The sequence below is a fragment of the Pipra filicauda genome, unplaced genomic scaffold (assembly GCF_003945595.2).
Source record: "Pipra filicauda isolate LSUMZ 115617 unplaced genomic scaffold, ASM394559v2 scaffold75_size2874737_pilon, whole genome shotgun sequence".
In the NCBI taxonomy this organism is placed as follows: Eukaryota; Metazoa; Chordata; class Aves; order Passeriformes; family Pipridae; genus Pipra; species Pipra filicauda.
In genome coordinates this window covers 682,574-702,671 of record NW_024104931.1, presented here as the reverse complement: position 1 = coordinate 702,671, position 20,098 = coordinate 682,574, and the positions used below count along the sequence as shown (strand labels likewise).

Here is a 20,098-nt window from a genome sequence, read left to right as displayed (position 1 = left end):
ATCCCACTCCAGTAAGCCAATTCTTAGCCCTCTCAGCTGGCACATAGCCTCCTCCTGCTCCTGAGCCAGAGCAGAAACCTTTGCCAGGCCAAATCCCCAGCCAAGCCCCAGCCCCAGGGGTCAACTCCAGACCCTGCAGACAGCACGTCAGTTGTGACTGCTCATACCCTGCCTTGTTCTCAAGGGGGCTGCAGCTTCAGCATGAGAATGTGCAGTTACTGCAGTTAGCAAAAGCCATCAGGCAGGTCTGGGATTTGTTTTTCCAGCCTCAGAGCTCACTAGAAAGAACTTTACCTATGCTGCAGCAAGCAAGGCTATGTTCTACACTACCACCTCTTCAGGGAGCCTTTGCACAATTTCAGGTCTGCATAGGACCAACAAGGCAGGAGCACAGCCAGACACTGGCTGGACACCAGCAGCAGGAATGCTTGGCTGCTTGCAGGTCACCCACACTCAAGTCACATACCACCTCTATCCATGCCTTCAGCTAAGAAATAAAACCAGCTGAACCCCAAGAAGAAGATGCCCAGCCAGTCTCCTTTTCCTCCTGCTCATCTCTACTCATAGAATACAACACAAGCAGATTCTGTCTAGGCTTTATTAAAAGGAAAGTTATAAAAAGAGATTCAGGAGCTCACAGCAGCTCCAAGTTAGTAGTAGTGCAAACCATTGGTTAGAGAAAGAATCATCCCTGCAGAGACATTGAACGCCACTTGGCTTTGCATCCACAAACACAAAGTTTTCCCAGCTGCAGTCCTGCTGGCTTGAGCAGGGGCTCAGGACAGAAGAGACAGCCAGCTCACAGAAAGACTCCTTCCCTCTGCTTCAGCTGCATGGATAGCAAATGCAGGTCCCAGGGGCATCACAACAGAGCAGGGGAAACACAGGAGAGTGGATGCAACCGGCATTCTAGAAGAGGCACTGAAGGGTTACCAGATAGCAGCTCAGACACTAGCCAGGTTCGCTGCTGAGGAATTCTTTTGTGAGGACAGACAGCTCCACGTCAAACAAATAAAAGTGCCTCCACAGAGCAGCTGGAGGATGATGCTCAGTCACTCCTGCTCCTGCAGCAGACACTGCTGCCCCTTGAGCTGCTGTGAGAACACCCCAGGGGTGTCACCTAAACGTGGTAAGAGTGCTCTGCCCATGGCTGACCTTGCAAGGAACACAATGCTGGTTGCTCAGAGGCTGCAGAGCTCTGAAGTAAGCAGTAAGAAATGCTTATTATATAAAAGAATTTGGCCTGTGTTGTTTCTGTTTTTCCCCTCCCCAAGCCCTACTAATGGCAGGGCTCCTCAGCTGGTGATCTGCACTGGTATCTTCCAGCAGAACAACATCTGGTCCTGGTCATCCACCAACTCCCACTTCACGATCAGTTTAATCTGAAAGAGAAGAGCAGAGAGGAAAATGAGGGTGTTCAGGAAACCTTAAGGCAAGGGCATAGGGAGAAGAGTTATCACTTGTGTGGAACAAGGAGGTTCTGGGGACTCTGCACAGAGGACAGAGCTGGGGCATTGCCCTTGCTTGCAGTAGGTGGGCCATGCTCATGCAATGACTCCTGGAGTGGAGGAGGAGGGCTCAGTTGCATGGCACAGAAGACCTCCACACACTGCACTCAGATCCCCATTCCCTGAGAAAGCAAACAGTGGAAACAGCCTGCAACATCCCAGCTGAACTGCACTCCAGAGCCAAGCACCCCGAATCTGGGAGTGTTCAGCTGCATGCAGCAGACTCTGCTGGGAAGCACAGTACAGGAGGATACTGGAGCAGCTGAAGCCACTTCTCAGCAGCTGGAGCCAGGCTGCTTCCTCTGCTGGGTCTGTCCCAAAGTGGGATCTTGAAACTAGAGTCATGTTCAAAGCAGAAATAACACCACATAGTCTAAGGAGTCTTCTCTCCCTCACCAGAACAGAACAAGGTGTCTTCTCTTAAAGGCAGGTGCCCCAGTAAAGGTGGGAGCTGGGGAGCTGACCAGCTGCCTGCGTACTTACACTGGGGTACTCGCTCTTCACAGGGAGTTTATTCAGGTAGCTGTAAGAATGGCCCTTCTGAATGGGGCACTGGATCCCGGACTTGCATCCATCGGGCTCAGGAATAGGAAAGGGTATGTCCACGTGCAGCATCTCGCCGTACACCCTTGCTTTGCTGCCCTGGCTCTCGATCTCTGCAAAACACGGAGAATATGTGTATACCTCACACCCTCCTCTCCACGTACCCCAAAGGCTGCAAGAACGCAACTAAGGGACACTCCTCCTCCCACCCAGACCCCTCTCCATCCGCCCTTCCCCACTCCTCTCCAAGCAGTGGAACACGAGAGGATTACCTCCCTCTCCCCACCCCTGCCGGGGACACGATCCTTACTGCTGGCGAAGGTGACGTTGATGCTGTAGGATGTCCCCTTATGCAGCAGGCAAGGCTGAGTGGGGCAAGGGCTCACGTTCACCTCCTGGATGCTGCCGTCTACGGAACCTGCAAGGAAAAGTCGGGATTACCGGGCCGTCTCCGCCTGCTTACACCCCGCCGCCGCCTCCCGCTGCCCCGAGGCCGAGCGGGGCCGGAGCCACTCACCACAGTCGACGAAGCGGAGAGGCTCGGCCAGGGCAGTGGCGGCGGCGCCCAGCACCAGAAGCAGGGCGAGCGGGGACGGCACCATGGCGAGGGCGGCGGCAGCAACTGGGAGCTCGGCACGGCGGCGGCTCCGCGCAGTCACATGAGGGCGGGGGCCCCGCCCGCCGGTCAGCTGGGGCCGGCTCCGCCCACGGGGCCGGGCCGGGACCCACCACGCGATCCCGGGGGCGTCCTGGGGCTGGGCCGCCCGCCCCTGGCGCCGCGGCGGAGGGCAAGGTTGCACCGGGGAAAAGGGTACAGCGCCGTGACAGGACGGGGGGGGGAAGGGGGTAGTGGGGGTGTGGTGTGCTGGAACAACAGCCCTTGGACAGACAGACACCCTCTCCAACAGCGCTGCCACTGGACATCCCCACTCCTGGGCTATCCTGGTGGAGTCAGTGCCAAAGGTAGCAGCCGGAGGACAGGCTCAAGTACAGGCAGTGCGATGGGCCGGGAAGCTCTTTTGCTGCTTCTGCTGAAAGGAGAGAAACATAAACCCCCTGCTGTAGTAGACCAGCCCGTAGGCTTGTCTGTCGCTTCCGTCATATCTCGTGTTCTGCATGTTGAAAGTTGTCTGTGTAACCTGAGTGCCAGAAGTTACATCTGCTGAGTACCTGGCGCGGCTGCTGCGTTTTACAGAGCACACACACACTGTGAATCTTGTTTCTCAAACTCGTGAAATGCCATAGGCTCCCTGCTTTGTGCTGTGGATGCCAGGACAAACCAGAGGATGAGGAAGATGCTTCAGAAAGCATTTGATCCAAGCTTTTCACCATTTTCACATGGTAGCAAGTTTTAGCCTTTCTTGGGGTCATGTCAGGAACATAGTAGAGACAAAGGCACGAGTGCTGATTTGGTAGGAACGTGGCAGAGCTAACGCAGCGTCCCCACTTCAGACCTCTGTCCCAGTGAAGTGTCTGCCTGCTCAGCTGCAGCTGCACAACCAAGTGACTCAGACGTGACACCCGACGCTTTGCTCAGGCTCTCTGCAAAGGGTGTCACATCAGAAACCCAAGAGGTGTTAGTAGGACCAAGCAGAACATACTCTTATGCATATCTGCTGAGCAGTTTAGCACTTCAGAAGAAGAGGGATCCCTTCCTTCAGAAAGGAACATGGGGCTTTTTCATGTTTTTTTAAGATTTTGAATAAGCATTTGATTTGCAGAGGCAAGCAGACCAGGGTGCTTACAGCAATCCTATCAAAAAAACTCAAAAGACCCTGCTGAGACTAAGCCATGTATTTAAGCCCACCTAGCACACTTTATAAATGACCCATCCTTGCACATTGGAAATCGTTCTCTTTGAAAGGCTTTCCTTCTCTGCATCCTTCCAGTCTTACAAATGGTAAACAAAGCTGGCTTATCTGACTTCTGGGAACAGAACTGTAGTCAGGTCAGACTAACACCATAAAGTGCCATCACACATTCATGGGATAAGCAGGACTTGGAATTTGCTTGGGTGTGAATTCCACAGTGCATTAAATCAGGATGCATTCCTGTGAAACAACTAACCAGATATCTTTGCTTCACAGATGCTTTTGCACAGTGGCAGCGACACATAAATACAAGTCAACACGTGTTTCAAAGGCTTTGAACTGAAAATCATTGAATCTAGGATCAAAATTAACATGTCTATTTCCCCCTTCCTCCTCCAAACTGAAGCCTAATAAGTGTAAGTTTGTAAAACTACAGCCAAGGCCTTTAGAGAAGAAAGACGCAGAAACCTTCTGCCCAAGGTTTTTAGCTGATATCACACATTACCATTGTGTCAGTTTTGCAATAACAGCACTTAAAGCTTAGATTCCCCAGGGCAGCATAAGCACTCTAGGCCAAACAGACCTTGCTTTTAGGCACATGACCCTTTTGACATCTGATAAAAGGCATGGGCCTCCTGGTCCCCTTGAAACCCAACATTGTACCAAAATACTTGAGAAAGACTCAATTCAACTTTAGGCTGGTCTCATTATTTTGCAGACGGGGCTCCTTCCAGATTACCAACATCACAGGGAGCTTACGATTAGGTTCAGAAACACCAGGAGAAATGACTAAGAAAGCTAACAGACTAATTCTTTCCAACAAGACTGATAATCAAGTTCTTAATTTTTGTAATCCAACCAACTCTAGTACATGAGGAAAAGCCTAAGGTTCCACTTCAGAACCTAGCTATACCTGATTAATCCAAATCCCTCTAACAGCATTAAGCTTACAGGGACTACAGTGGCAGTGAATACAAAAGTCAGGTTTTCAAGAAAATCCACATACTAATCAATTTTGCTGTTCTTTCAGCCAGAACAGGCTCCTTTTGCTACAGATTGTCAGAATCACATTGAAATGCATCACATCCACTCTCAACACCACACCAGAGGTTTTATTATCACCAGCTTCTGAAGCACTGAAACAAGCTCAGTTTCTCACCAAAATAGATACAAGATGATTTAAGTATCAGAGAAGAAAAGAGCAAAATATCTAGAGAATTCGACTCACAGACAAATCTCCTCAATACAGTGTGCTTAACAATAGCTAAAGGAACTCCCTAAACCTACATACCACAGACCAGAAGAGAAAAGCAAAACGCAACCAAACTTAAAACCAGATTATGTCCATCTATCAGGAACAAGATGACCAACAAAAGCACAGCCCAGGAAAGAAGAAAAACTAGACGGTAACTCTGAAAAAAACCCAACAAACCATCACTGTACCACATAGCTGACTGAAGGAAAAAATGGCCAGTGATAAGAAAGAGGTGCAAAGGAGTAGCTGTTCTTAGTTACACCCACCTCTCCTAGCTGCTCAAAAAAATTTGCCCCCAGCACCTGAGTCACTCCTCAGCATAGTGGATCATTAATTATATTAACTCTGAGTGAGGCTAGCTGGCCTTTCTCTCATTCCTTCAGTCTGCAGTAGCCATCTCAGCAACGTCCCGAAGTGCCTTGAAGGTATTTGCCACGCTTCTGCCTCTTAACACTGGTAAAAACAAAGGCAGCTAGAAAGTTAGAGTGTCTGGGTTTTGGGGCTACATCCATTCCAAAAGGTGTTCACAGTGAACAGAGCCACACCATGGGGAAGTGCAGTGGGATCAGTCTAACACACCATGAAGGAGCAAGAAGGGAAGCCAGTGCATTATGGAAAGCAGGCATGATCTCTTGCCTTTTCTCCCAGGAGGTTTTGATTCCCTCTTCCAAAGCTGTCTGCTTTTGGGACACCACATTGATAATAACTGAGAAACACCCCAATATGGTTTTTTAAAACATTCGGTGGTCCAATATACCTGATAAGGATTCATCAACCACTGCAGGCACCTGCCCTGCTGGGATACTTTCCTGGCTTTATCCTAACATCATCAGAGCTAACACAAGACCAAACAAAATTAAACAGCTCAAACCAGTCTTTATTTACATGCTCAGGTTTGGAACAAATAAGCAAAGGCACGTGGTTTCAAAAGCATTGCCTTTCTTGGAGCAGGACGGTGAGAAAGCAAACTGTCACAGGGTCCCAAGGTCCCCTGATGGTAAATCATCTCCTCTTGCTGGGATGACTGGTTTTCCTCCACGAGTCTTCCACACAGTCACTGTATGACTCTCCACAGACCTGGCTGGGGCTGAGGAACAGGATTCCTCCCCCAGAAGCACATGAGGAAGCGATAAAGACTTTTAACCGCAGGTGCATCTGTGATCGACCGGCCAGGCCACTGTCACACGGCAGACATGAGGAGGAGGTTATACCACCGTGGGAGGGAAACGTGCCCCGGGTGGCCGTAGGGGAGGCCACGGGGCAGGCTTGGGGTGGGGGTCTCCTTCCCCCCTTCCTGCGGTGGGAGGAGAGGGACGGTGTGGGTCTGAGGCTGAGCATGCTTCCGTGGCACCGGGGCAAAGCGCCCGTCCAGAGGAAGAATAGCCTCCACAGGGATTTCTGAGCTGAGCCCCTACCTGATAAAGGAGAGCAGACTAGTCGGAATCAGGGGAAAACCCTAAAAGCTCTCAACTCTGGCCCCGTGTTTGCTCTTCTGCTTGCCTAACTCCCCTGCGGCGGCACCTTGATCCCTCCCTGAGTTCTACTCAGGATAAACAACCTCACGGCTACTCGCGGCACAAGCACGCGATGACGGGCAGCACTGCGCTGTTTATTGCTCCCCACTGTTTTACTGCTGTTTGCTTCCCTCTGCGAGCACCTCCAAGGACGAAAGGCGGCTTCGTGCCTTTATGCGAAGCTGCAGCGGGTTTCCGGGCCCAGCGGCCTAGCTGTGCCGGCGCACGGACGCCGGTCCCCGGTGCCCGTCCGCCTGCCGGGGCGGCACTTCCGCCTCTGTGGACGCCGTGGCGGCGGGGCGGGGCTGGGCCATTATGGCGGCGCCGGGGGCGCTGCGGCGGTGGTGGGTGCTGGCGCTGGGCGGCCGAATGAGGTACCGCTCCCTTGGATACCCGAGCCCTAGGGTCCTCCCCCGGGGATGCCGAGTGTCTCCGCTGCGCGGCAAGGGGCGGCATCTGCGGGGGTCGGGCGGCGTGGCGGGGACCCCGCTGAGGCTCCCCCTGTCCTCCCTTCTCCCCGAGGCAGCTGGGGCCCCGCTCCGCCGTGCCGAGGACGAGCGCTGCCGAGGCCCTCGCCTGAGCCTGCCCGGGCTGTCCGCCCGCTGCGGTGGGAGTCGTCCTTCTCCCAGCCGGGCCCGACGGAGAGCGAGCCCAGCGAAGGACAGGTCTTCCTCAGCGAAAGCTGCGTGAAGGTGGGGACCCCAGGAGGGCTCCGGTGTCTCTGGGAGGGATTTCCGAAGTGCCCGGCCTGCCGTGGGTGCACAAGGGAGGCGTTTAAGTGTCACTAGTTTGCTCAGTAGGCCTTTTAATCCTTTTCCTTATTTGCAGAGACTGCTGGAGATTGCAGAAGGCTCAGAGTTTCTCAGGCTGCAGGTGGAAGGAGGTGGCTGCTCTGGCTTCCAGTACAAGTTTTCCTTGGACACAGTTATCAATCCTGATGACAGGCAAGGACAAAGGGGTGTAATGGTGATCAGGTATTACTGTTCTTTGTAAAAATGGCAGAGGAGGTATGTGTGACTGTAGGATCTTGCATTGAAGGGAAGAAGCCTATGAGATAAGGAGACTGCTCAGGCTGTGCTTCTCTGGAAGGTCTTTGGCACAGTTAATGGTTAAATATGCCGCTTTTTTGTAGGGTGTTTGAACAAGGTGGTGCCCGTGTGGTTGTGGATGTGGACAGCCTGGCCTTCGTGAAAGGTTCCATGGTGGACTTCAGCCAGGAGCTGATCCGAAGCTCCTTCCAGGTGGTGAGCAACCCCCAGGCAGAGAAGGGTTGCTCATGTGGGACTTCCTTCTCTGTCAAATTCTGACTGGACTTCCCATGGATGGACACTGTTTTCAGACACTTCCTGGCAGTCTTCAGAGGGTTTGTTCTTTTCCCAGCTGCTCCCTCTCATCTCGCTCTATGACATAGCTGTTACACATTACTGCAGCTGTGTGTATGTTTGCACTGAGCCTGTCTCCAAGACTTGTTGGCCTTCCCTTCAGAAACATGAAGCAACCATGAGCACGCACACAGGAGCCTCTTCAGCACCTTGTGAACCACTGGCCAGGTGGTGCTAACTCGCCTGCCCTGTCCTGAATGTGGAACCACTTAACTGTTTCTCTCTGCAAGAAATGGCTATAAATATATATGTGTGTGTGCGCGTGTGCAGGTGTGTTTATTGAAAATTCTTAGTAAAAAAAGTCTCCGAGATTGATTGGCGTTGCTCGTGCATTTACAGGTGGGTAGAATCTGAGTTCTTTTCAGGCTGCTGTTGCTTATCCCTTGTCATTCAGCTGAATGGGACTTGGAGTCTTTCTCACGTATACCTCCCAGGGTTGCTGTCTCTCCACTCACAGCTCGCAGTGGGCTTTTCCAAATACTTTGCTATTTTCTTGCTGAGCAGACTTCTCTTGGTCCCAAGAACCTATGGTGGTTTTGCTGTGAGTTCCTGGGATGAAGGTTCTTACTTATTCAGAGTAAGTGAAACTGAAAATTGAGGTAGGAAGAACTAATAGCTTATCTTTTTATTAAAAAAAAACCAAAAAACAACAACAACAAAAAAAACCCCAAATACTTTTACATATACAAAAATAAAACCCATAGCTCTATATGGCCCAGTGCTACTTCAGGCTGTTCCTAAACCCGACTTGGAGTTTTAGGTCATACAGACTCTCAGGTTTCATAGTGTGTTTGCTGCCTTCTCTTGCCAGCAGGAAGGGAAGTTAAGGTGACATAGAGTTGGATCTGGAGTACTGGTTTGGGGTCCTCAAGTCCTTTTGACCTAAAGTTGTCTGGGAAGTTTTTTCATAGCTCGTTTTACCCTTAAGTCTCAGTCTAACATGCCTGGTTTGATGAAAGACTCTCAGGTAATGGGAAATCTAGAAGTTTCCAGAATAACATCCTTTTGATTAGTCATTTTCTATAGTTTTTTATCTGCCACTAGATGTCTTTTAAATCAAAGTGATTCACCTGCTTCTGGATGAAAAAAAGAGGTGGGGAAGCTATTTTTGTTCCCTCTCTTGTGTTTTATGTGATCATAACCAAATTGTCTAAGACTCGAGTCTTTCACGTGAATGTGGGAGCACTGCATGACTTTGGTGTTAAGGGAATTGCTTATGGCAAACCGTGAGCTTTTTAAGTCTCCATGCCACAGGCATTTTTGTTGTTAAGCTTTCCAAATGCCTTTTTAAACTAATGAGCAGTGTCTGTGTAGAGCACTGTTTTGCCTATTTATTTCTACTGCTCAGAGTTGGTAGCCAGCTAGTTTCAGTTTCATCCGTAGATGTTACAGGAGGTCATATGTGATCTGCTCTGACTTTGTCACATGAACAGGATGTGGACCGGCAGCTCTTTCAGTTTAGCCCTTTTGATTTCCTGCAGTCAACATCTGCCTGGTTACCTTGCTATCAGAGAATGCTGAATGTAGCACTGTCACGTTTTGTGAAAGGGAGTAAAAGGATGTGGTTAAAAGACTTGCCTAAACCCCTGCAGGGTGTTTTGACACTGCCCTTGTGCTCCCAGGTCTGGAAGGTGATGTTAACCAAAACTGCGTTTGAAAAGTATAAGACCTTAAAGCTTGTGTAGGTAGCATACATTAGATAAACTCAATTTCTTTCAGCTGGGAGAAATCAAAGTTGGCCAGAGGAATTGCTTTCTGAACCAGGAAGATCCGTTCTTGATCCGTTTCACACAGGCCTAGGTCAAGTCTCTTTTGGGACCTCTTATGGGAAATAAAAGTGCAGCAGTAGTGCTGGGGAGGTAGCAAACCAGCAGCTACCAAGGCTTTTTTCCCCCTGAACTAAAGCGAGTCTTCAGCCTCTGTAAGCCTGCAGGCTTCATCTTGGATTACTGTTCTTGCTAAATGTAAATGTGCTGTGTTCAACCTAGCCAGGTGCTACCTGCCTTCACTTGCTCTACGCTGATGCAGTAAATGGAGCAAGTGCTGTCCATGTGGAGTGCCACCACTTTCAGAGAACCTGCCTCTCCCTCACAAGGACCGTGCAGAGGATGAGGCTTTGGTCCCCCCCAGTGTCACTTGCAGTGTTGCTGTAAAGCTCGCACGTGTGGCTTGCGTTGCCCGTGGCTCTGGCAGTACTGCTCTGACTGCACTAGGTGGACCCCTTACTCCTTGGGAGTTGCTGCACTGGACATACACAGGCATTTCGACCACTTTCGGGGGGTCGGGTTGGGTCTGCTCCCTGCAGGACCTAAGTAGAAGCAAAAGTTTCTTTACAGCTGTGTCTTTTGGAGGCAGGCTGGAGCCAAGTTCGTCTGGTATTGCAGCAGCCTTGTCACTACATCAGAGAAACTGCTAGAAGCTGGAGAGGTTCTAGCCATACACTGCTCTTGGCCTCCTAGTCCTGCTTCCCGGGAGTAGCTGTAATTTGTTGGCTAAAGCTACTAGTTTTCCAGTTCCCAGTAGGGAATGGGTGCAAAGGGCTGTCTGTCACCCTGAGAGTTGGTCTGATTCTTAAAGAGTCTGTCTGTACATCAGAAATTGAAAACTTCTCTCGATGCTAGGAAGTCAGCAGAGGGGGTCTTGTTGCCAGGGGGGTGAAGGTGATCTTGGTGAATTTTGACCGTGCAGACAAAAAAGGCTAGATCCTACAAAAAGCCCTAACCTGTCAAGGTTTGTATACTGAATAGCCATAGGTGCCAAAGATGGCACCACACTGTAGGCTGTGGGACAAGTGGTGCCAAGAGAAGGACACACAGGATTAGACAGGAAATTTGGTTCTGCCTGGGCCATGAGGGGCTGCCAAGGCATGCCTGTGAGGGATCAGCCCTTGTACTGAACCACTGAGGAGAAGCTGGAGGTGCCGCCTTCGCTTCATGGCAAATGAGAAGCTGCAGTGGAAAATCTTTCTCTGCTCCCACATAAAGAAGGAGGATTCTCTCAGTTCACCCACCTGACAAGGAATGAATGATCAAGAAAGATATTTATGGAAACCTATGTTAAGATGAAACTTCAAGGAAAAAGGGCACAATCATCAGTGTCACTGACAGGAACGTAGAAGAAGATGGAATAGAAATTCTCCCTTTGGTGAGAGCTTGTGGGAGCTCTGCAGGGACTTGTTAGGAGATGACCAGCACATCCTGTGAGCCTGTGAGAACTGGCTCAGTTCTTCAAATTAGGTATCTACCATCACCTATTAACTGTGGGTCCCTCTTCAAGGCTTCGAGCCAGGGTAATGGCACATTTTTGTCGTGTCCTTTTTTTTGTGGTTTAGGGATATGCATACGAGTGCTGTGCTTGTGTTGGAGGGCTCCTGTGTGGTATTGTTTGCTACAAAGAACATTTTGAGGTGAGTGCCTGCAATAAGACCAATGACCAACCTAGAGTGGATGTTAGGGAAATAAGTCCTTCTTATCCACAAACTGCAAAATTTCACTAAGCTCAGACCTTTCCCTTGTGAAGTTGTACATCTGTACAGAGCTGTTGGGTGAGTCAGGAAGATAACTAGGGTTGAGGAGCCAGTACCCCTTGGATGACACCCACTGGGGCTTTTGCTTCTCCCACGCAGTAGTGTAATTTCCTGCCACCTTAAGGGCCTAGATGAATCCAGCACATGGGATAGGATTCATCTAAGCACACAGGATAGGAATCACTGCACAGTGGAGGAGGCAATAACGGGAAGGCAAAAGTGCATGACAGAAGGCTTCTCTTGTCTGTGTCCCATGCTGTGAAGGCACACACTTTATATCAAGACTGTTTTCAGCCTTACAAACATTTCAAACGTCTGGTGGCAGCTGGAAGTAAAAAACCAGAGTGGTATAAACCCCACTGTAAGCTGGGACTGGTCAGTGGAGTTTATTGAATTACAGAATTGAATATCCTGAGTTGGAAGAGACCCACAAGGATTATTGAGTCCAAAAATTATACCATGTGCCTGAGAGCATTGTCCAAATGCTTCCTGAACTCTAGCTTGTCTGGTGCTGTGACCACTTCTCTGGGGAGCCTGTTCCAGTGCTCAACTGCCCTCTGCGTGATGAACCTTATCCTAATATCTGACCTAAACCTCCACTGACACAGCTTCATGCCATTCTCTCTGGTCATTACAGAGAAGAGATCAGTGCCTGCCCTTCCGCTTCCCCTTGTGAGGAAGTTGTAGGCTGTGATAAGGTCTCCCCTCAGTCTCCTCCAGGCTGAACAAGACAAGTGACATCAACCGCTCCTCATACAGCTTCCTCTCTAGGCCCTTCACTGTCTTTGTAGCCTCTTTTGGACAGCTTTATATCCTTCTTATATTATGGCACCCAAAACTGCACACAGTACTCAAGGTGAGGCTGCCCCAGTGCAGAGAAGAGAGGGACAGTCCCCTCCCTCGACTGGCTGGCGATGCTTTGCCTGATGCCCCCTAGGACACAGTGGGCCCTCCTGGCTGCCAGGGCACTGCTGACTTATACAACTTGCTGTCGATGAGGACCCCCAACAGGGCTACTCTTGGGAGTTCAGAGAAAAAATCAAAGCAAGTGTGCTGTATTTCCCAATGAGCTGCTACAACACATGCTTAAGGACTGAATCAAACATAATCTCCACTAGCAAACAGCACCATCAGGTTCATTAGCAGAGGGCATGATAGGATGTGCACCATTTAGATGCTTAATTTTTTTTGCCTGTTTTCATGCAGACCAGATAAAGCCCTCACCAAATGTTTACTACGCTTCTCTGGAGTGGGCCATAGCTGCTGGAGAAACTGGCAGCAGAGAAAGAGATAACTTTGTTTAATGGTTTGTTTGATACAACTGTCAGCCAGCCTGGATAAAGAACCACAGTTTAAGGACACCGAGCACTGGCAAAAATAAACTGCAGACACCTGTATTGTATCAAACTCTTCCCTTTGAGAAGTGTTTTATTGCCTTTTTTTTTTTTTTTTTTTTTAAGAGTATGAATCCTTGAACTAAATGCCATTAGGGGCTAGGTGGAGGATTAATGGTACAGTTTGGATCCTGCTGGGTTCTGAGGAATATGTTTGCTCTGCATGGTTTCCAGCATTAGGCTGCAACTGGCTTTGATCTGTGGAGATACCTGCCCAGGAAACAGCTCAGTAGATCATGAACTTGGGGTTGGTTTAGTATCCAGCTGTGGGCAGAAATACTGTCATGAGTCAGCTGAAGCTGTTCATGACAGCGAGATGGGCCATTATTCCAAGGCTGTGATTCTTCAACCTATGGGGAGCAGTTTGTGTGCAGTGCTTCCTGCCTCTGGCCTTCCCAGCATTTGTATGAGTCTTAATATTTCCTGCTTGAGCAATAAGAGTTTATGGTCCTAGTCTTTGTCGTTTATTAGAACCCAAGTTTGTGCCCCTGTTTTAATCAGTGCTCATTTACCTTCGGCATCCTTCAGAGGAACAGAATGGTATGTCTTTCAGTTGCCATGGAAACAGTGAGACTAAATGCACATTTCCATGGCAACCTGCCATTATCTTCAGCTCTATCTGTGGGTCTCATTTTCTGACCATGGGGGTGGGGTGGTGAAAATGGAACTTTATCTCTTAAAAAAGTACAATTAAAAAAAAAAAAGAAAGGAAAAGAAAGATGATACCACCACCATCATCACCACCCCCTTTCTCCTCTGACTCAGGCTTGGGGCCAAGAAAGGCCCGTGACTACTGCTGCCATCCCATGCAATAGGGCTCCAAGGTATTGTCTTCAGCTCCTTCTCTCCTTCACCCTTCTAAAAATAGACATTCAGAACAATTAGATGACAATGTTCCAGCACTTCTCTGAACTCTTTGTTTCCTCAACTAATGCTCCTAGCAAAGGGCCTTGAAGTTAATTGAACTTTCCAACAGATTCCAAAGGTCAAAGTGTCCCAGTTCCTTTTGGTCCAAAGGGCCAAGGGTTAATTACGGGGTATAAGACTCCAAGGAGAAGAAGTCTTTGTCTGCTGTGACTGGAGGCACCAGGGCACATCATGTTAACCTCAGGAGAGGGGGACCTTCTTGCAAGTGGGGCAGCATGGACTGTTCCAGGAGGCTGTACCCATCAGAGAGTTACAAAGGCAATGCTTATCTGTTTCTTGATCAACTCAGAGTTTACAGGGATACAGAGAAACCAGGTGTATGATGGGTCTAGCAGTCAGACAGCCAGAAGTGCTTTTGGCTACTACTAAAATTTCTGCCTCCCCCAACCATTGAGTCAGAAAAAGGACAGAATCTGCTGTACTTTGAACAATTGCACACAGCTGTTCCTTAAGCCCATGTTCATTATTCTTGTTCTAACTGACTTGACCTTTAGCTAATTCCTCTTATTCACAGTCTAATCTTGGTTACTGAGGGAAAAAGCTTGTGTTTTGCACAGTTCTAACCTGATTCAATAGAGTTATCCAGGGAGAGGATGGGGGTAAGTTCTCCTTCCACATCTGCCCCCTTAGCCTTTCCCAGATGCTGAAAGAGAGGATGATAAAGCTATCTCCATTCAGAAGTTAGCATGGAGGCAGATGTGGTCTTCAGAATAGGTCAGCCACATAAGGCAGATGCTGTTCAAGCACAATTCTTTTCCTACCTGTAGTCTACCACAGCACTGATCATACGTGACAAAGAGTTGTCACAGTCAGTTGGGGTTCGTGTTGTTTCATCGAGGGGAGAACAAAGGCCAGTGAGTCCTGTGCATTGCTGAACTTGCAGGATTTCACCCCGAAAGAATTACTGCCTGCATATACTGCTAGGGTTTGGTTGACAGCTATTGCTTGAAAGACATTGAAAATGTTTTCTGAGATGTGGGGACCTTCCTCCTGATTTGGGGTGCTGAGCACTGGGACGCACTCTGCATGATTCACAAGGGTACAAGTTTGGTGGAGGATGTGCTGTTGGTGCTAGACCAGGCTGGCTTGGCCCCATGACATGCCATGGCAGAAGGTACAGAGGAAGGTTTGCTGTACGTGCTCTGTGTGTCAACCAGTGGCTGCCCTCTAGCTGCTGTGGGGAACTGACCTGCTGCACAGCAGCCTGAGAGCAGGACTGCTGTGGTCTGGCAGGTTTGTGCTGTGGACTAGAACCCACAGGAGGTTTGCCTGCTGGCTCAGTTGTAGCCCTGCTGCCACAGCTCAGAGAGCCACATAGCCAGGGTGGCTTTAGGCTCTTTCCCTCAGGTCCATAGCAGCTGAGCAGGCATTGACTGAGGGAGTGGCAGGTCTCCCTGCTCAGATTCTCCTTGGCACACAGGGTCAGTTCTCCTTGCCAGTGTCCTACAATTTGTCCAGGTGAGGGTGGCTGTGCTCTGTTCAGCATGTCCAGCAGGCTGTGTGGCAGGCCTCCCTTCATCTCCCTGCCTGCCCACACATGGCTACCACAAACTTCAGACCTGGAAGATTCGTATTAAATATAGAAACTTTACAGGGAAGAGCTAAGAGCACTTGGAAAAGAAAATTCAGTACCTGCCTTCGGTGACAAAGGCAGAAGTAATGGGGCAATGCTATTGTTAGCAGAACTTTATCTACCAATGCTTGCAAAAGCTTAGTGGGAAGCAGCAGGACTGTGTGGCAGATTCCTTGGCCTCTTAATAAAATGCTTCCCCCCGCTGTCACTGTCCTATGTTCCCAGATAACAGGCACAGGCCAGAAATAGGACTGCCATGGTGAAAGAATTTACTTAATCCTCTTCGAGCTAAGCAAAAATGTATCAGTGAAGAGGCAATTCACAGGGCAGAGCTGAATTACACGGAAGAAAATTGTGTCTGCAAATCAAACAGAGTTCAAAGCATTGTGAGAGAGCAAAGGCAAAACAGGCTGGTATGGAAGGGGGAATAGCCCAGAGAGATGTTTAAGGGCATAAGGCAACAGGAGGTATTTGCTGAGCCTCCCCCAGCTCCTGCTATGAAAGCACAGGTTTGTGGATGGATGCAGCTGTCAGAAGGCAGCAGGGCAGATGAAGCTGTCATAAGATGGGAGGGCACTTCCAGCTGTCCAGGTATTGGAAGAGGCAAAATAATCTGATAAGACCTGGGACCCTCTGAGAAGACAAGAATTGGTGAAGGGTTGATGTGTAGTTCATGTAGAGAAAAATTAATAGGATAGAGGAACCAAGAGTAGGCAGCTAGACCAAGGGGACGAAGGGCCTGAGCAGAGTATGCACCCATGCCTGCTGGGCACCTGTGTGGAGGTGCCGTATCCATGAAGACACTTACCTGCTCTGCTTTGCACTGGCTGAACTTTGAATGACAACAGCGTGTGCAGAAGTACCCTCAGAAAATCGAAGCTGCTAAAGTTTCAGAGATGAAAACCAGACCTGCCAAAGGACTGCTTTTCAAGAGTTGGGCCCCACTGACCTGGAGAAAAGACAGCAGATCTGAAAAGTAAGAGTGCACAGAGAACCTTAGTCAATGTGTTATATGCTTAGGAACATGGGCTGGTTCTTTAAATGAGTAAATGCTCCTGTTGTAAGGAGTTGAGGTACAGACTTCTGCTTCTTGAGGATACCTGCTTCTATGCTGGGCTTTGTGGTTGATGTCCTTTTGATCTGTACTGGATGTGATAATTTTACAGGGCAGGTGAGACCACTAGGAGCGTTGCATTGGGAGGGCTTCCTAAAAGACTGGGGCTTGGGGATAGAGGGGAGGTCCTAGCTCCCCTGGGGCTAGTCCAAACACTAAGTAGTTCAGCAGGACAGCTTATTGAGAGAGTTGTTTATCTCAAGACAAAATGAAGGCACACCTTGCACAGCATGTGCTATGCTGGGCACAAAGATGTCTCACTGCCTGAGCTCCTCATCTAATGCTCAGATGTGACGGGCTTGCTACACATGACCCTGCAAACTTCTTGTGGCCCACGGGGACCTGATCACATCCTTCCAGGGAAGCTGATTAGTGTCACCTCTGTTGGAATGTGTGCTCCTTTTGCCCCCTCTCCTCTTGCTTGTTTTTTTCAGATGCATTTGATTTATACATATTCATTCCCTTCTTCACCAGAATGGGTTTTGGTGCGTGTCAGATGCATGAGAGAAAAATTTATAGAGCAAGCTGCAGAGGAAAGCAGCTGGGATTTTTCTTAGGAGAGCTGCAGTCGTTAATTATAGGAGTCTAACTAAACCTCAGCTCAGGCAAGAAGCATTTTCGAGATCTCCCTCCTTTCTTTTGTACCTTCCTGCGCAGGTTGTCACATCAATGTCAGGATTCGTGAACAAGTGAAAAAGACACCCACCTTTTTAAATAAAAATGGCATGCTGAGTGCCAGGGAGCAGCTCTCTTTTTGGCTCCCTCATCTCCCAAACTGGTGTGAGGGGCACTGCACTGCTCTCCAGCAAGGGCTGCACACAGCACTTGTCTGTCCCTTGGGCTTGCTCCCGCTTCTTCCCTGCCTCAGGCAGCATGGTGAGTCAGCTGCTGCTTTACTAAAGCATCTCAGGTCTGATCTAAACACCTGTCTCCTCTCCCCAGCTCAGTTCTGTGCAGCCTGGCCTGTTCTTGGGACAGCAGGTTCCCCAGGGGTACATTTTGTTAGCAGAGTCACTGCAGAGCTGGGTATTTAGGTCCCAAACATGTGTGCATCACAGGCAGAGCCAGCAGCACTGGAAAGGATTTTCTCTGTATGAGTTTACCCCAGGGGAAGAGAGGGAGGAGACATAACTTGGACGACCTTAAAAGCCTAATACTTCCTATGCATGTGCCTCTCTGATATGTTTCTGGCCAATGATCCCAGGACAGGCCATTCTATTCAAAGAGTGCCTACACAGATAACTTGTCTTAACTTGGCCAGCCTACTGGCAACCTTTGCTCATGTCACTTCATGATCTGTAATACTGAGATAAGAGCGCTTTCTGCAGCAGGAGTCTGTCTGCATTAACAGCTAAGAGATACAAGAGGAAAGAAGGCTAGAAACATACCTATGGTATATAAAGCTATTTTGGTCTCTTTGCCAAAGAAAGTTGCTATGTGTTTTCCTCAAAGTTTCACAGGGCTACCAGGAAATGTGTTTGCCTAGCCAAGGGAGGTTAGTGTCATCAGAAGCTGATTTTGGCGCCCCAGATGGATGTTCATGGCCTTTTGATGGGGCTTGGGCAGGGAGAGAAAAGAAGGGGGGCACTGGCTTGCTAATTAAGAGGTATTCTCTGTCTGCTGCCTTTCTTCTGCTCAGAGGGGGAGGCAGAACCTGTGCCTGGTAAGAGCCTCTTGCCTGTGCTGGGACCCCTCTTAAAAGCTGCTAAACATTAAAAAATAATAAAGAAAAAATTCTGTGAGCACTTTGATAGTCCTCACAAGAAAGTGAAACAGAAGAGCCTTTGAGCTGCACATAGAAGAAAAACCTCTGTACATCGGTGGGGGAAAAAAGGCTGGTGGAGCAGAAATCTGGCAACAGTCCCCAGCTGGCGAGGGAGGTGCTTCTCTTCTGCAAGCTCCTGTCACGACTGATGCAGAGACAGAGAGAGGAAAAGCGCAGGATCCTCTGTAAGAAATAACTAGCACCTCAAACCCACCGGGGTGTCGGTGGGATGGGGAGGCCAAGCCAGCACTCATCCTGTGCCTTCACACAGGGTCTTGGCCCTGGGCTCAACCCAGCAGAGGCACCCAACCTTGTCACATCATGCCTTCTCCTGGGGGACCCCTTCCCACTGTGGGAGCCTCTCAGCCAGACAGCCTCCCCCTTTGCATCCCCCCAGGTTTCCATAGCAATCGGTGTTGTCAGCTGTGTAGGGAAGCCAATGGAGGGAAATAAAGGTTTCTTCCCATCCTGGGCCAGATATGGGTTGGGAGAACAGGAGCATCCTGATGTTTCTGGTGCTCCTGATAGAGGGAGCAACACCTAGGCTACTCCAGTTCACCCCCAGCGAGGCCAGGGCACAAGAATGTGATGAAAATGCACAGCTCCCAGCGCTCTGCAGGGCAGGTTTTGGGGGACTGCATGCACCCCAGAGCCATCCTCACACACCCGCAGCCATGCTAGAGAGCTACTGATAATACTGAATGGATGCCATCCCTGATTTTATGTCTTCTTCTCTCTCAGCCTCCATGTCTTTTCCCCCTCAGCCTGCTCCATGGCACATTGTCAGTCAGTGAAGTCAGAAATTAATCTTCAGCTTTAATGGAAAACGCTTAGGGGGGGAGAGGTGGCAGGAGGGGGAGAGCGGGGATGCACTTGGGTATCCTTGAGGGGCAGCCTTGAAAGCAGCATTTTTATTCCCAGGGTGGGGTAACAGGGCACTGGAGTAAAACCTCAGGGAGAGAGAAGAGGGTTTAGATGACAAAGGGGAAGGTGTATCCAAGACAGTGCTCCAGCAGGAAGAGAAGGAGCATCCTGGGTAAGCTCCTTGTACTGTTCACTCCATGGATAGAATGGATTTCATTACCTGCTAACTGTCTTCACCCCTCTCCACACAGACAGAAGGAAGGTGGAGACCTGCCCATTCAAAACAAATGGAAAACTTATGGGGACTTTCAGAAAATAAAAGGAAAATGTCAATTTGAACCCCAAATGTTTTGTATTATTTATCTTTAAAAAAATAAATTAGAAGATAGGTTAGTTTTGAAATGGAACTGTCATATTGAAAGAATGCCAAGCTATTTAATTTGTTAAATGTCTAAACATAATGTTTTGACGTTTTCAGGAAAAAATTATCCCATAAATTTTCAGACAAAATTTGCTAACAAATGTGACTGAAAAGTTTGAAGTCCTGAAAACTGCATTTTGAGGCAAGCTTGGTATGTGCCAAACATGTTTCTTATGCTCCTGGCATCCAAAGCACAGCAGTGCTGGGCAGACCCCAGAGAGCTGCTCAGGGAGCAGGGCTGCCCAGGCATGCTTGGCACAGTTTGGGCTTGTCCCATTTATGTCCAGGGCAGCTCCATATGGTTGGTTTCCCCCTGACCCGGCTCCTGCCAGCACCACTCTGCCTGCGGTGGGAAGCATGGCACAGGTACCCATAGGTTGATGTGCCTGTGCTCAAGCTACAGCTCTGCTGCAGGGGTGAAAACTGGGGCCCTGATTATATTTAGCATATGATAGTGGGGAAAGGAACTATAAATAAGCTAGAACCATCCTTCAATTGTTC

The 20,098-nt window shown here is 49.2% G+C and overlaps 2 protein-coding genes and 1 long non-coding RNA gene across 5 annotated transcripts; 1 reads left to right on the top strand and 2 right to left on the bottom strand.

The window, feature by feature from the left end:
- Window positions 1-584: 584 nt before the first annotated feature.
- On the bottom strand, window positions 585-2,709 carry NPC2 (NPC intracellular cholesterol transporter 2). Its single transcript, XM_027720188.2, has 4 exons — window positions 2,569-2,709; window positions 2,362-2,469; window positions 1,992-2,164; window positions 585-1,382 (listed from the first exon to the last, which is right to left on the bottom strand). Exons 1-4 carry the CDS (start codon window positions 2,651-2,653, stop codon window positions 1,296-1,298), a joined length of 453 nt encoding a protein of 150 aa, XP_027575989.1. The 5' UTR covers window positions 2,654-2,709; the 3' UTR covers window positions 585-1,295.
- A 3,264-nt stretch (window positions 2,710-5,973) lies between these two features.
- On the bottom strand, window positions 5,974-7,927 carry LOC113987465. The gene is made up of 2 exons (XR_005566606.1): window positions 6,533-7,927; window positions 5,974-6,294 (listed from the first exon to the last, which is right to left on the bottom strand). It is a non-coding gene; the product is annotated as an uncharacterized LOC113987465 (long non-coding RNA).
- Window positions 6,296-8,328, top strand: ISCA2 (iron-sulfur cluster assembly 2). Of its 3 annotated transcripts, none has more exons than XM_027720217.2 (4): window positions 6,296-6,321; window positions 7,158-7,323; window positions 7,460-7,575; window positions 7,764-8,328. In XM_027720217.2, the coding sequence occupies exons 1-4, from the start codon at window positions 6,311-6,313 to the stop codon at window positions 7,936-7,938; spliced, it is 468 nt and encodes a 155-aa protein (XP_027576018.1). In that variant the 5' UTR covers window positions 6,296-6,310; the 3' UTR covers window positions 7,939-8,328. The 3 variants fall into 3 exon arrangements, with proteins under 3 accessions (XP_027576018.1, XP_027576017.1, XP_039245642.1); XM_027720216.2 differs by lacking the exon at window positions 6,296-6,321 and adding an exon at window positions 6,914-7,005; XM_039389708.1 differs by lacking the exon at window positions 6,296-6,321 and having other exon boundaries at window positions 7,012-7,323.
- Window positions 8,329-20,098: the final 11,770 nt, after the last annotated feature.